This window comes from Galleria mellonella, unplaced genomic scaffold (genome assembly GCF_026898425.1).
Source record: "Galleria mellonella isolate WM207_F2 unplaced genomic scaffold, CSIRO_AGI_GalMel_v1 utg117, whole genome shotgun sequence".
NCBI lineage: Eukaryota > Metazoa > Arthropoda > Insecta > Lepidoptera > Pyralidae > Galleria > Galleria mellonella.
The window spans coordinates 5560878-5575803 of record NW_026441980.1 but is presented as its reverse complement, the minus strand read 5'-3'; the positions used below and the strand labels follow the sequence as shown (position 1 = coordinate 5575803).

Here is a 14926-nt window from a genome sequence, read left to right as displayed (position 1 = left end):
TTTTTTATTGTTAGGGAGGCAAATGAGCATACGGTCCACCTGATGGAAAGCGGCTATTATTTAGTTAAGCTTGCCTTTTTACATTACGTTTAAAATTAAATGTTTTACATTTGTGTACAATAAAGAATAAAATAAAATAAAAAAACAAAATAGTTGTGTTAACGCATGCAATAGGCTATCAACTTGTTTTTCATTCCTAGCACAGGGGGTAAACGTAATTTAAGATTTGGTGTCAAAAAACTGACTTTTTAAAAAATATGATACTCAGAATGGCAAACAAATTAAAGGCCTATCATAGCATGGTTATCATAAGTACAAAATGATGTGTGACTTAAAAAAACAATTATCAAAATCTGCTCATAAATGGCAAATATATATCGTATCATATATATATAGTATGCTTCAAAGTGTACCAATGTATGTCGCAATCCGCTGCGTAACCGCAAGCCTCCTCAAGGGGGTTGCGAACTCGTTAAAAAAACAACACTTTCGCAACGTAACCGATGCCTGTTTTAGATACTTCATTATGTATTATTTATTTTATAATATTTATCCAATATCTATGAAAATAAATAAATATGTACGGATTTGATATTTGTAGTATAATGAAATGCATACAGGTTAAGAATCGTGGAGAGTAGCAAATTATTTTTAAATACTAAGGGGGCCGCGCCATAAAAAAAGTTTTAAAAACACTGTTATAGACGATACAATACAGTCGTATTGAAACACTTCTTTTTTAAGCTGTTTCTAAATAGAATTTTGGGCAATAAAACCCGGTAATTGCGAAATATATGTTAATGGTATATTTAGGTTTTTATGAATAACATGGTGGTGTTTATGTTCTTTTCCTGTTTACTTAAATTGCGCGAACTAGATGTAAATATTTTGTATACCCGTGTGCCATCTTGCTCATTGTTTATTTTCTTATCTGCGTACGTAAGAAATTGTATCAGGCAGAGATAATATTGAAGTAGATGGGATGATTACTCTTGTGAATCATCGTTTCATTGACTCATTTTTGATTACCGTACACTGTACCCAATAATGACAACTAAATACATGTAAAATTCTATATTACTTTTTGAACAAACTTGTCTGAACTATTTTATCTTAGGTCAGCTTATTTGTCGTTTGCAAAAGTAGAAAAATACGATGTTTTATTTTTTGTAAAAGTTAATGTTTCTGTGTTATAATTTTTAAAGAGTGACGAAATAAAGAATACAGTATGACTCCGTTCTTTATTATGTCATAAAACGTGACTAGGGTAACTAATAATATGAACAATAACAAGTAAAATAATACAAAATTAAGTAAATGAAACCCTATATCCTATAAGCCGCCTGACCATCGCGGTAATAGTATATTAATGGCTTTTCTTCTCTTCTTTCATATTTATAATATTGGTTAGATATTTGATATTCAAATAAAATACCATCCATTTTTTTCAGAACTTGGAGTTTCATGGTGTGATGCGGTTTTATTTTCAAGATTCCGGACAAAAGATCGCAACGAAGTGCATACGTGTTGCGTCCGATGCTACAGTCAGCGATGTCATAGGTGAGATCTGATCTGAGTCGAGTTCGTGTTGATAGTTGACACCGTATACGCGTAATATGATAATTACAATTATTGCCTTCCCGAGTACCAAACGACTGCACACTTATGACTACTACGCACTTATAACGGTTCTCACTTTGAATATGGCTATATTAACCTGAATCTCTTGGCCTCCTCCTCAAACAGGTTCTCCATAGAAACTGCACCTGACTTATTATGATGACCATATTTGGAGCAATAACTTTGATAATATCAACTATCATTTACTACATAATGTAAACATTGATTGTGACTCATAAATATCATGATTTATTAGTTGTTTAGGAATTTTATGTAACATTACATCTAATCCTCGACATAACTAATTTGCAGTTTAAGTTTATAATTGGTATATAAAGCTGGTAATTTGTGTAATTACATCATGATATAGTTAATGGTAGTACATACTGTTTCCCAAATAACTAAAAATCAAATATATTTTTAAAAATAATTTAATATTTGGTTTTATTATGAAATAATCAAAATATATTTTCAAAATAAATAAAAAAACAAAATAATAAAAATGTTGCATATTCCTCTTTTACCTAATATTGTCATAGATCTGGTAATTGTGTGCCAAAAATACTCGTGAAGAAGTAAGTAAAATAATCAAAATATTGATTAATTACTTGTCACAGCCGTTGACCGAAAAACCTGTCACTGGCATAATTCCAACCGCATTAAACAGCATTAAATTATATACGTAATTAACCTAAATTGCAAAATGAACGTCTGAGCGATATATTGGCAACATTTTGATAACCTTTTGTCTTGCTTTTTAATTGAAATATTTCATGATATGTAGAAATGGAAATTAACTGTAATTGAATATAATTTATCTATCTTACTATTTATATATTCACGCCAGTTAACCGCACACACATCTTTTGCTTGTTCCATTTTTAGTTTTATATATTCATAAGGATTATATTACCGATTTTAATAACTCTACTTCACAGTTAGCTAATGAATAACAAAAAAGTTAAGAATAATATCGATTACACTAGTTTTCAAATAAAAAAAACTGCTTTGAAATTTTAGAACATACAAAGAGAGTGATTAAAATTAAACCTGGAATTTTATTAATTTTATAATATAATTCATTTTCCACCATCATCCACACTTAAAATGTGTTTTGCAAAGTTTTGAGGCTCCGCTTGAAATCTTTATGTTATTCAACTTTATATCATGATCTCAAAGAATTTAGCACATTGACTTTTATTTTTATAAAATAATATTTTTTTGTGCATTTTCTTATTAAAAAATCCGGCAAAATATTTATTGTTTGCTATGAAGGCATTGCCAAAAAGTCTGAGAACTTCTGGTCTATAAAAGGTTATAATTTTTTTTATATGCAACTTAAAATGGTAGTCGAGTTGTCCATCTTATGGAGATTGATAACTGACGCAGTGACTCTATAAACATGAACAGCCCTATGTATATCACAGAATCAAATACGCTACGATGCCCGTGGTGCCCTTTACACGTTGTCATTTCTGAGAAAAGTGTATTTCATTATTCTAAAAATATTTAATTTGTTATATTTAGAGACGCTCATCGAGAAGTTCCGTCCAGACATGCGAATGTTGTCACTTGGCTCGTATTCGCTATGGGAGACCCACGGGCCGGACGACGAGCGGCGGTTGGAACCGCACGAGAAGCCGCTATTGGTGCAACTCAATTGGCATGCTGATGATCGCGAAGGACGTTTTCTGCTTAAGTGTCTTAGTAACAACGAGGTTAGTCTCTATTATTATTGCAGCCGTTAACTTTTCACTGCTGAACATAGGCCTCCTCCATAGACTACCATAAGGAACAGGAGCGTTCCTTATGGCAGTCTATGGAGAAGTTTGGTTTATGGTGATATTTTACAAGAGAGACGCTGCTGCCCACCATTAAGATCCCTTAGTCGCCTCTTACGACACCCAAGGGAAAGGAAGGGGTGGCCCATTATCTGCCAGGTTCTCTCTATTGTAACTATTTTTATCAGCTCAGTTTCATATTTGATAGGAGTCCTTATTTATGAGCACGGTAACCTTATAATTATATTTCAACAATATTAAATCGTTAGTGCACAATATAGTTAAATAAACGGAAGGTTAGTTTCTGTTTAGTTAATCGTGTCACCAAACGGAATGTGCTGTGGTAGTCAAATTAATACGAGTACTTCACAGAATATACTGTGACGCCCATAATACTCTTTTATGTATAGCTACTCCTGAGAAGGTCACTCTTGCATCAGAGATTGGTAATTTAATAAACCATGCAATATTGATCTAACTTACATTAACTTTAATTATTATTATTTGAAAATACATTTATTGTATTGTCATAAAAAATATATTGTCTATGGTATTATTATAATAATGAATTCATTTGATTGTATTCATATTTTTATAATAAATTTTTCGTTTAATTTAAATTATATATTACTTAATAATTCTAACTTCAACAGGTGCCTTTAACGTCAGTCAATGAAAAAGGGGATCAAAATTTTAAACGGAAATTGTCTAAACGGGAGAAGAAGGAACTAAGAAAGAAGGAGAAACTGTCAAGATTAAAATCTGATACCAATAATGAAAATCGGCCAGTTGCTGAAAAACTTTACACAGGTTAGTATAATGAATCTATATTCTGTTTCAATAGAATTTAATAAAAATGTGAACAAACAGAATAATTGACCCGACTGTAAGACAGTCTGGTAAAGCCCAAAACCCAAATAGTGTGTTTCTGTGATAATTTCAACAAAACTTAGTTATATCTTTATTAAACTGTATTAAATTTTGTTTTTTGTATACCACTGAGGTGGCAAACAAGCATACGGCCCACCTGATGGTAAGTGGTTACCGTAGCCTATGAACACCTGCAATACCAGAGGTATTACGCATGCGTTGCCGACCCTGAAGAAACCTCTTTACCCCCCTTTTGAAGAACCCCATGCTGTAGTCTCTTGGGAAAACCTCGGCAGGGAGCTCATAAAATGGACGATACTTATTTCTTTTGTCAATCGCAGGTTATCAACCATCCTTATCAATATTAATTTTTTTTATACCACCGATGTGGCAGACAACCATATGGCCCATCTGATGGTAAGCTGTTACCTTATCCTATGAACGCCTGCAATACCAGGGGCATTACGCGCCCGTTACCGACTTTAAAGAAACCTCTTTACCCCTTTTGTCAAAGAACCCCATACTGTATTTTTTTTAAAAAACCTCAACAGACAGCTTATTCCATAACTTGAGCGTTCGTGGGAGTAAACATCTCTGAAACCGCACTGTTCGCGACCATTTAGGCTTTAAGGTATGGGGGTGAACTCCCTGTCGATGGCGAGCTATACGATGGTAGAAAGTGGCCTTTGGCATTATATTGTACAATTCCTCACAGCACAGTCCGTTGTATAAGCGGTAGTAGTCCCTTCTAAGACTTACTTATACCGCTTGTAAAATAGCTCGTCGTTGCACCGACAGGTAAAATTTGGGTTGTAAGGAAACATTCCAAGTCGTAAAGCTATTAAAAAAATATGAAAATGTGTTTGTTCGCTTGTTATCTCTTAGTATCTTAACCGATTAACTAATCGCTATGAAATTTGGTACATACATAATATAATGGATGGAGAAGGTAAAGGGCTACTTTTTCTTCTAGTTAGTGAACATATCCCGATTACGCGGACGAAGTCGCGTGTGAAAGCTAATAGTATATAGAATTCAAACGAATTACTATATAATACTTATCCAACAAGATTCTTGTCTGAATTAATATTTATAATATACTAATTGTATCCCGCGGCTTCGTCCGTGTAAATTAGTATGTAAATATCCTATACGCTAAGTTAGGACATAGCCTAATCGTGTATCAAATTTCATTCAAATCCGTTTGGTAGTTTTTTTGTGAAAGAGAAACAAACGTGCATCACCTCCGTCCATCTAATCAACAATCCTTCCTTACAAAGTTTCGCATTTATGATATTTTTTTGTATGATTTGTAATTTTTCCTGTTTTGTCTGCAGAGTTGCCCGAAACATCATTCACACGCAGCATTAGCAACCCCGAAGCTGTGATGCGTCGTCGGCGGCAGCAGAAGTTGGAGCGAAAATTGCAACAGTTTCGCTCAAAAGATGGCGGGCCCGATACTGGTAAATCTATAAAAATATTTTTATTCAAGGAGGTTTTGTCAGAGTAAATAATTTAAAATAAAAATTACAGTTATTCGAAAATGGCGTACAGAATGTTAAAAAGGGCGAGTAGAAAAGGATCGACTCAAATTTACTTGTTCCTGTTTATAATATTATTTAATAGATATTATTATTATATATATATATACATAACTTCATATGCATAATTTTTAAAACAATCTTTTGATGTCGTATCAAGATAAAATATACACCAGATTTTAAATTAGAGCTTCAAAAAGGTAAATGTGAAAACTGCATCCAATTTGATGTAACAGTTTTTGCGTCATGCCGGAACAAACATACAAACAGATAAAAATTCTAAAAAGTATTGTTTTTTTTTTTTCTGTTGCTTCTATTAAGACGTATATCAAATTTTCTAAAATATCGCCTACTTGCAATTTTATTATATTATTAATAAGATTAAATGTTTTATTTTATAAGTAAGTCTTAGTAGTTCTTTTAAAATCGTGTTGACCTTTTTATTTTATAATTGTTATAACGCCATCTGTTTGGTTTGACATATTTCATGAAACAGCTCCGCGGACTGAAAAACGTAATGTCTTAGTTAATTGAAAAATACGAAGAGGGCGCTGTTGATTTTTCTATTTAATAGAAGACCAAAATCGAAATGTTTTAATTTAAACGTTGGTTAATTGCAACGTAAAATTGTCGTAAATGCGAGTACCATGGCAACAAATTGCGTATTAATACCTTATATGTAAAATTAATATTTTATACGTAATTTACTGAAATTGTTCATAGTAGTTTTTTTCTATTTTTCAATTATTTGATTATTATTTTTTGTTATTACTTCGCAAAGTACTTAGTATATTTGTGCTTTTAGATGGGGTGAATAATTATGGAAGACATACTAGTCCATTCCAAGTATAAAGCAATATTCAACTTAATTCCACTAAGACAAGGGTTCAATTTCAAACAGAAATATTTTTTATATTTGTATTTTTCTAATGTTTTTGTAAGGTATTTTGCCGATGGTGCTTTCTATTGTAAATGCTTTTAGTATAAAATGAATGGATAAACATCGTTTTATTGTTCCCTTATCAATCATACAATACAATACTATATCAATTATGGGTATAATAAATTATATATTTTTTTATATATTTAGTAAACAATATTGGCGTCTTTTATTGAAATAATATTGCGTAAAATGGACTTAGTAGTAGAATAAAAATGAAAAATAATAGTATTTGTTGATTTAATTTAATTGAAAAAAACACTTTTTATTCAACTTAGAATGGCAAACGCCTACCCAGTTAATGGACCAACCAATGGAAAGTGATAACCGTCGCTTATAGACATGAAGAACACCATGAATGTCACAAAATGCACTGTAAAGCCCATGGCACCCTATGTATTGTCATTCTTAAGTACCATAATATGCCTCCGTATCCTGTAATTTCATTGTCGTTTCCTTCCCTTCGAAACGAAATATAGCTATGTAAGCATAGCTGCTTCATGCCAGAAAACACGGATGAGACAGGTAACCATGCAGATTACTTTTGTTCAAGGTCTCTGCTAAAACAAACATTATCGATTATATACTTTTTGACCTAGCTTATTATGGAAGATTTGATAGACAAAGGTTAGATTATATATTTTGCCTACCAACAAGGCAAATTGAAAACCTATTTCAACACAGATTAAGGATAGTACCTGCGGTCCCAATATTTCGATAAAAGACATGCCAGGATTAGATACTTAATCCAGTTATAGAAAACAGATTATAGTCACGTATTAGTAAGACCTTATTTCAGAGATCGGTATCATAAATAGTTCTTTTCACCGTTAATGAGTTATTTGTCTGACTCTATTACGTATTGATGGACAGATATGTTTTCTTTTAATTATCGGCAGGCACCTGTTTATTTTTATAGATTGGATAGATTCCAATGGATAAACAAAAAATAAGGCCGTAGACATGTCATACATGTCCGTCAACACAGTTTGATGTAGTTGTGGTGTAGTGAAATGTTATTTTTAATTTACCAGTAGTACTTTGGTTTTTAATTTTTATTACATTTTATCATCATCATATCAGCCGTTAACAATTGGGTGTTTTTACAGTAGTTGCCACGCTTAGCAGGCAGGTTGGCAACCACAGATAGACTTTTGGTAATGTTATAAAAGGGTCAATATAAAGTTAATTAACTGTATTTGATAACGCAATCTTTTATGTACCAAGAACCAATGAACACGATGATGATGATGACGATGATAAATAACTGTCCGTAATGTAACTTAATTAGTTTGTTTAAAACATGAAATTAAAGCTTTCATTTAATCTTTAAAAGATTACAGGTTAAGATAATGGTTTTATGAAATCAAACCCATTATTGTAAAATTGCTCCTTATATTAGGTGGTACGCTGAAAATCTACGGTTCGTCGCTATGTCCGGACGTGCCGTACAAGACATTGTTGCTATCTGTAGGCGAAACTGCCGCGACCGTGGTGCGGGAGATGCTCGATAAATATGGACTCTCCAGGCAGGACCCGCAGCAATTCTGCATTGTTCAGGTAATTATAGCTAAAAATTATTTCAACTGAATTTAATAGAAAGCTATATTAAATATAGTTTTGTTATAAGTGTTATAAACGTACAGAATTGTGTGTGTGTGTGTAACTATATAGAAATAGCAACACATTTATTTTTATTTTGTATGTTTCTACTTTATATCTCGCCACTTTTTTCCACAAATATTCTTTAATTTTTATTTGATATTTTTCACACGGAATGTGTAACTTCACCTTTGTGTTTGTTAGGTAAATAATATCAACAGTAGTTTATAATCACCATTGTCCACGGTATTATAAAAAAGATCTTAAAAAAATGATTTATTTCAATTATATTTTGCGCTGAATTTATCAGACAAATTTACGATAACCGTTAAATTAACTGTACTTTGTTGTATCAACTGAACCATTATATTATCAAGGTATACAATGTAATGTAACTCAAAGTGATTTATTGATTGGTATTACACTACTATTGTTCATTACTAGAATGTCTATGGTTGAGTGAATGACTAATTTTTTTTTTACTAAGTTCTATTATAATGTAACACATACATATGTCAGATACCTTTAATATTTATTCAATATTTTCGATGAACTATTGTCTTAAATCTAATTCCATTCAATAAGGATGTTCGACGTTGACCTAGGCGCAACTTGTTTGCGTAAATGAGGTCCCGGGAACGATTTTCGTTGGTCCAATTTAGGAAATGTACTTTTCTATATTAACCCTTGTTTTGTTCTGGGTTATTCCTCGTTGCCTGGCTCCTTATAAAACAGGGTGTGGTAATGAAAAATAAATAATTCATACTAATAAATGGCAGCTAATTGCGAAACTGTTCGTGAAACATTTTCTCCACTTACTACATTGTGTAGGCTTTTACTATGTAAATTAAGTGGGTATCTGGAACTTTGCTACGAAATGCTTGTAATAATAGGAGTAAGCTGAATAAATACTGTTTGCGAATTAATCAGACTCTTGGTTATGTAAGTCTTGCTACAAAACTACATATACATATATTATGAATTACAAATAGGTGTATGTATAATTTGAATACTATTACTTACTGTATTGTGATTACTTGTAGTTTTCAATATATAAGTTATAATTTCAAATTGATGATTTGGTTTATATTATGGAAGCGGATGCCATCTACGAGACATTATTGAAGAAATTGCTTTTCTTACAAGAATCAAAAACAAGGTGATAATTCAGCATAATGAACAAATGTAGCACTAAACAAACTTTAATGCTACTGAAGTATCTTAATTCCATATTTTATACTATTTAATGGACTTCAATTTTAACAAAATTAACACGGAATTAGTCCAAAAATATTTATTTATTTATTTATTACATCCACTGGGTGAGCCTTACAGTCTTCCAATACGCTCACCCAGGAAAGCATGAGTACAATAACATATAAAAAGGAATATTACACAAAAATATTAAACAAAAAATAAAATAAAAAGATTTAACTGAAACAAAAAAATGTCTGAACACAAATACTCTGTGGTCACTCGACGATATTTGCATTTGTATATATATCCAGAAGAAAGACATGCGCTGACTGTATTACCGCTCTTTTATGAAGTTGGTTAAAAAGGAAATATGCGAAACATTTATGAGCCACTCCATCCCTTATCACCAACGAATATTACGTATTTCAAGTTGCCATTATACTGGACAGGTTGACGCGGCCGATAACTCCGAGTACATCCTGGAGGACGACGAGTGCCCACTTGCGATTGTAATGACGCATCCTCACCGCAGTAAGTACTGTTCGCATATGTGTTTGTTCCACACATTGACTTCTTTATTTATGAAAACTAAAACCTTCTGCAACCTAACTTTAACTATTTTTTTTACTCTTTCAAACTAAGAATTTAGCGCAAAAGAAAAAAGATAAACTTTTCAATACTTGAAATTACTTTATAAAGTACCTATATATACCCATATAAATATATATATATGTATATACATATACCAACATATGTTCTTTTTAATGGGTGATAATGAAAGGATTACTCCGCCTGCACTATAGGTGAACGCTAGCAGGGTACCAGTGAAGGATGATAGGTGAGGATGAAAGTAAATCAGTCATTCCATCGTGACGGATTCCACTATAACTTAATCTCAAAATCACTTAACCACTACGGTTTCCAAAGGTAACCGCGTGGTAGTCAGCAGTTAGATTCCATTACTAACAATCCCTTCCCCCCCATAAACAGGTCTTAGACACGTTTTTATAGCAAGACGTCTAAATATGTAATGAACACCTGTAACTTTTGTGGTAAGGTCGTTAACGTTTTCGTGAATAAGGCGGTAAATATTTTTATGGCTTAATATATTTTTTAAATTAATGTATTTAGTTAAGTGACTGCTTGTAATGGTTTTTTTGTTCTGATAATACTGGTTGACATTATGATCAAACAATGAAAAAACCAAAACAACTTGTGAATTTATAATTCGATTGTTCATCGTCGTCATTCAATCAAGATAACAGTTGTAGATAGTGTGTATCGCCCGATCTAGGAATTTTGCCGCTCCGGGCAAGTTGCCTGGTGACAACGTGTTTATATTTTCAGTACAAACAACAAAGATGGTAATTATTATAATTTCGTAAGCATCATTGTAAACAGTTGTACTAAAATATTTAACTTATTGCATAGCTCATCAGTGAATTGGGGTCTTAAGAACCCCTTGAAGATTTTTTTTAAAAAGCAATAATCTTCCGTCCTGTGCTTTCCGTCTACATTAGCGAGACATCAGTGCGAAATGATAGGATAAAATGAGCTTTTGGCGGATATTGCCCTTTCGAACAGATTACACGGGCGGGGCCTTTGGGTTAAGATTGTGATGTGATTCTATTATTAGAAATGTTAATTAAATTTAAGGAGCATTGAGAAAAAAAAGGCCAAATAAATGAGCAAAACGCTAACAGTTAATAAAAAGTACAAAGAAGAACGTTTTCAGATATTATGTAATACTTAAAAATAAAAATGCACTTTACTAACTTTTACTCCTGACAGTAAATTCACGTAATTAAAATATGTACACTGACCGGGATAAAAAGTAGTATACGAGTATGACCTTCGTTTCATAGTACATGTATACCAAATTTTAAAGTTATTAGTTAAGTCGTTAAGGCGCTAAGAGGGCCAAACAAATAGACATCAATCATCAATATAATATTAATCATATTAGTAAAGATTTGGTGTGTCACATTGCTGCTTTAACAGATTTGTATCGAAGTACTAGAGGAGATATTAAGTACGATCGTAGCATACAATTGACAGTTAGAATAAATTTGCAAAAATTTGTTAACGTTCTCGTACCGGATTTTGAATATTTCTTAAACCCTAGAGAATGTAAATGAAGCCATTAAAATCTTTGGAATGGACGAGTACCAACATAATATTAATGGATTCGTATTTCAGATTTAATATTGACATTTAAAATACGTTTAAAATGGAATATTTTTAATTTAAATTCATTTTCGCGTGATTGAACTAATTAGTGCAGGAATTACTTTTCACTGTGCATTTTATACAAGCCTCCGTGCCTTTTAACTTTGTAAGTTTTCCAAAAGGTAATTTTTTATCTGCTGGTAAACAGACTTATTTTACTGAGCCTGTTCCAGTCGCAATATGACAACAGCTAATTTAAATAATTAAATTAAGGTTAATTAGTGTTTTCAACCGACTTCAAAAAAAGGAGTTCTCAATTCTTTTTTTCTAATATTTATTACCTTATAACTCCGTCAGTTGTGAACCGATTTGAAAAAATCTTTTTTATCTCGATGGATATATTTACAGATTGGTTCCATAGAAATTTTATAAAAACAAGTATTATAGTTTAGTCTTTAGATAAAATAACTGGTTTTGTCACAATTGAAATCGGTTTTTTGTGGGACACAATCATTTAACATGTGCTATCGTAAATAATCCATACTGTCTCATACACCTCGCTTTGCAACCGCAACTTTTGAAAAAAAAAAACGCTAAGCCCGACGAGTGATTGTTTTGACAATTGAGAATAATGCTGTAAGGTCATAAGTGTACCTTGACCACCTTTATATTCTTTTGTTTCAAAGTATATCTTAGATTACGACGTGAGAAAATGATAAATAAACAAACATGTGATACTTTTATAGTGGCGTTATTTCTCACAAACGTAATATCGGAAACGTTGAAAGTTTTTCCTTAATACAAGCATGGACTTGGCACATTGATTATCTGTTAAAAGTCATATTTAATATGCAAATATGATATTACTACAGATATGGATGTAAATGTCGCAATGCATAATCTGTATAAAACGAAGCTTACCGTGTTTTAGGGTACCGTAGACAGATGATTTAGTTGTCTTAATCGTAGATAAAACCATGTATGTTTTTTGGCCTCTAAATTATTCAACATAAATTGTAATTACATTTCTCTTTTGTCCGGTGGTTAATTTTACGTAAACCTATAAAGTAATAGCTCATCCAACGCCCCCTTGTGAATTAGGATTATTTTATGTATCCTATGTGTTAATCTAGAACATAATTCATATCTGTATAAAATTTCGTTCAAAACCATTAAACAGTTTACGTGTGATTGAATGATAAACATACATTAGTCTATACAAACTTTCACATTTATTATATTAGTGTAGTAAGAGGGAGGATAGAGTAATAATTTACGGAACCCTATAATAAGGTATAATAAATGCTCTCGAGTGAATTTTCCACCCACTACCGTCACAAAACCTATATAGGGAAAACTCTTTTTACCAAACCGATTCGAAGATAGTAATAAATGTAAATGCTATTTTGCCAGTCATCGTCGGGCTTATATCATATATGGTGGAAAGATATATGATTCTTTATGTAGTGGTTGTACTTACTTTAGCGTCTAAAGTAAGTTATATTATCGTAATGATTATACGCCTCATTTTTTTTAATGGATTGTAATGAAATGGTAACCCCGCCTGCGCTGCGCTAACGGTATACGCTGGCGGGGCACTAGTGAGAGATGATAGGTAAGAATAAAAAGACAGGGGGACTATGTAGAGGTTGACCTGACAGGGACTGGTAGTCCGCATTACTAAAAATGTTTCCCCCTCCCCCTTCCCTTCGGCTTATTTTGGTAAAGTAAGAACACTGGTTGATATTTTTCCAGTTATTTTTTATTAACTTTCGATAATGCTTAGATATGACAGGGGGCAACCCTGTCATATAATTAAGTCCTAAAATGGTCAACCACAGATCAGTTACGGCTCGGCGAAATGCGATTAGTCTAGTTAGTGTTACGTTTAAATGCCATCAAATACACAATAAGTTATAGACAACTAGTTCGTATCCCGAGGCTTCGAACGTGATCATAACGAGATATTGAATAGTCTATAACTTTCACCAAGAAATGAGCTATCAAATGCAAAAAATATATTTCTCAAATCTGACTAGTAGTTCCAGAGATCAGCTTTTTGGGACAAAAAAAACAAGCTCTTTCGCTTTATTATTACTATAAATACGGAAGTTTGTAACATGGATGGATGGATGTTAGATACTCTTTCATGTAACGACTACTGAACAGATTGAAATGAAATTTGATACATTGGTCGGTTATGTCCTAATCTTTATATATTTATTCACGCGAGTAAAAACGTTTATTCAATGTTTTTTTAACAGAGTAGAGTAATTCAAATGTGTGCGTTTTCATTCGTTCAAATTCCAATTTTTTTCTTTCTGTTAAAACCTAAATTGAACTATTAAAAACATAAATAAAAAATCGATCTATTTATTTTCACGTGCGAAGCTTATCAACGAACAGCGTAATTTTTATTTGTATTATTTGTATATATATTTGGAAATATTTGTTATTGTTTTTGTTAGTTTTGACGATATATTAAATCGAACTTGTATAATGTAAAAATAAAGTTATGCTTATTGTAAGAACCGCTATAACGTATATGTCTAATAAAACGAGTATGTTTACCGGACATTCGATATTTGACTGGACCTTTGCTAAACCTTTTGACCTTTTCACTGCCCCAAAACCGCATGATGCTATATAAATACATCACGTTAACCTCAGAACAGTTGCGTTACAAATAAATATCATTGTAAATCATTGTACAAAATATAATTTCATTTTATGGTTCTCCCTTCTGATTAACAGATTACACGAATACACGTAACACAGCTTTTATTTCATTCTGCCCAAATGAATTATTTATCATAAATAACATAAGAACTAAAGATTTACTGCTGGATTAACTATTTGACATTTTCGAAACATTAAGACTTTTTGGATAAAATGTTATGGGAATTAATAATTTGCGTATTGTTCAATTTGCAGAATTATGTCGTCAATATAAGCTTCATCGTTGTCATCATCATCATATCAACCGTTAAATGTCCGCTGTTTAACATGGGCCTCCCTCATAAAATAGTGGAGGGGGTTGCCAGTAGTTCCCATGCTTGGCAGGCGCTTGGCAAACGCAGTTAGCCTTTGGTAACGTTTTAAGCAGGACACTGCTGCCCATCTCTCGACCAATAAATTGCTTTAGTTGTCTCTTATGACACCCACAGGAAAGTAGGGGTGGTCTGTCCTATGTTGGTATCTCACTG

At 32.3% G+C, this 14926-nt stretch overlaps 1 protein-coding gene across 3 annotated transcripts in view; it reads left to right on the top strand.

Moving 5' to 3' along the window:
* LOC113511792 (afadin) overlaps positions 1 to 14926 on the top strand; it is an 87238-nt gene that overhangs the window by 23694 nt on the left and 48618 nt on the right. For all 3 annotated transcript variants that reach the window (XM_052896795.1, XM_052896790.1, XM_052896803.1), the window contains exons 3-8: positions 1452 to 1560; positions 3148 to 3338; positions 4055 to 4211; positions 5609 to 5734; positions 8155 to 8312; positions 10001 to 10082. In XM_052896795.1, coding sequence (XP_052752755.1) covers positions 1452 to 1560; positions 3148 to 3338; positions 4055 to 4211; positions 5609 to 5734; positions 8155 to 8312; positions 10001 to 10082 — 823 coding nt within the window. The remainder of the gene's footprint in view (positions 1 to 1451; positions 1561 to 3147; positions 3339 to 4054; positions 4212 to 5608; positions 5735 to 8154; positions 8313 to 10000; positions 10083 to 14926) is intronic.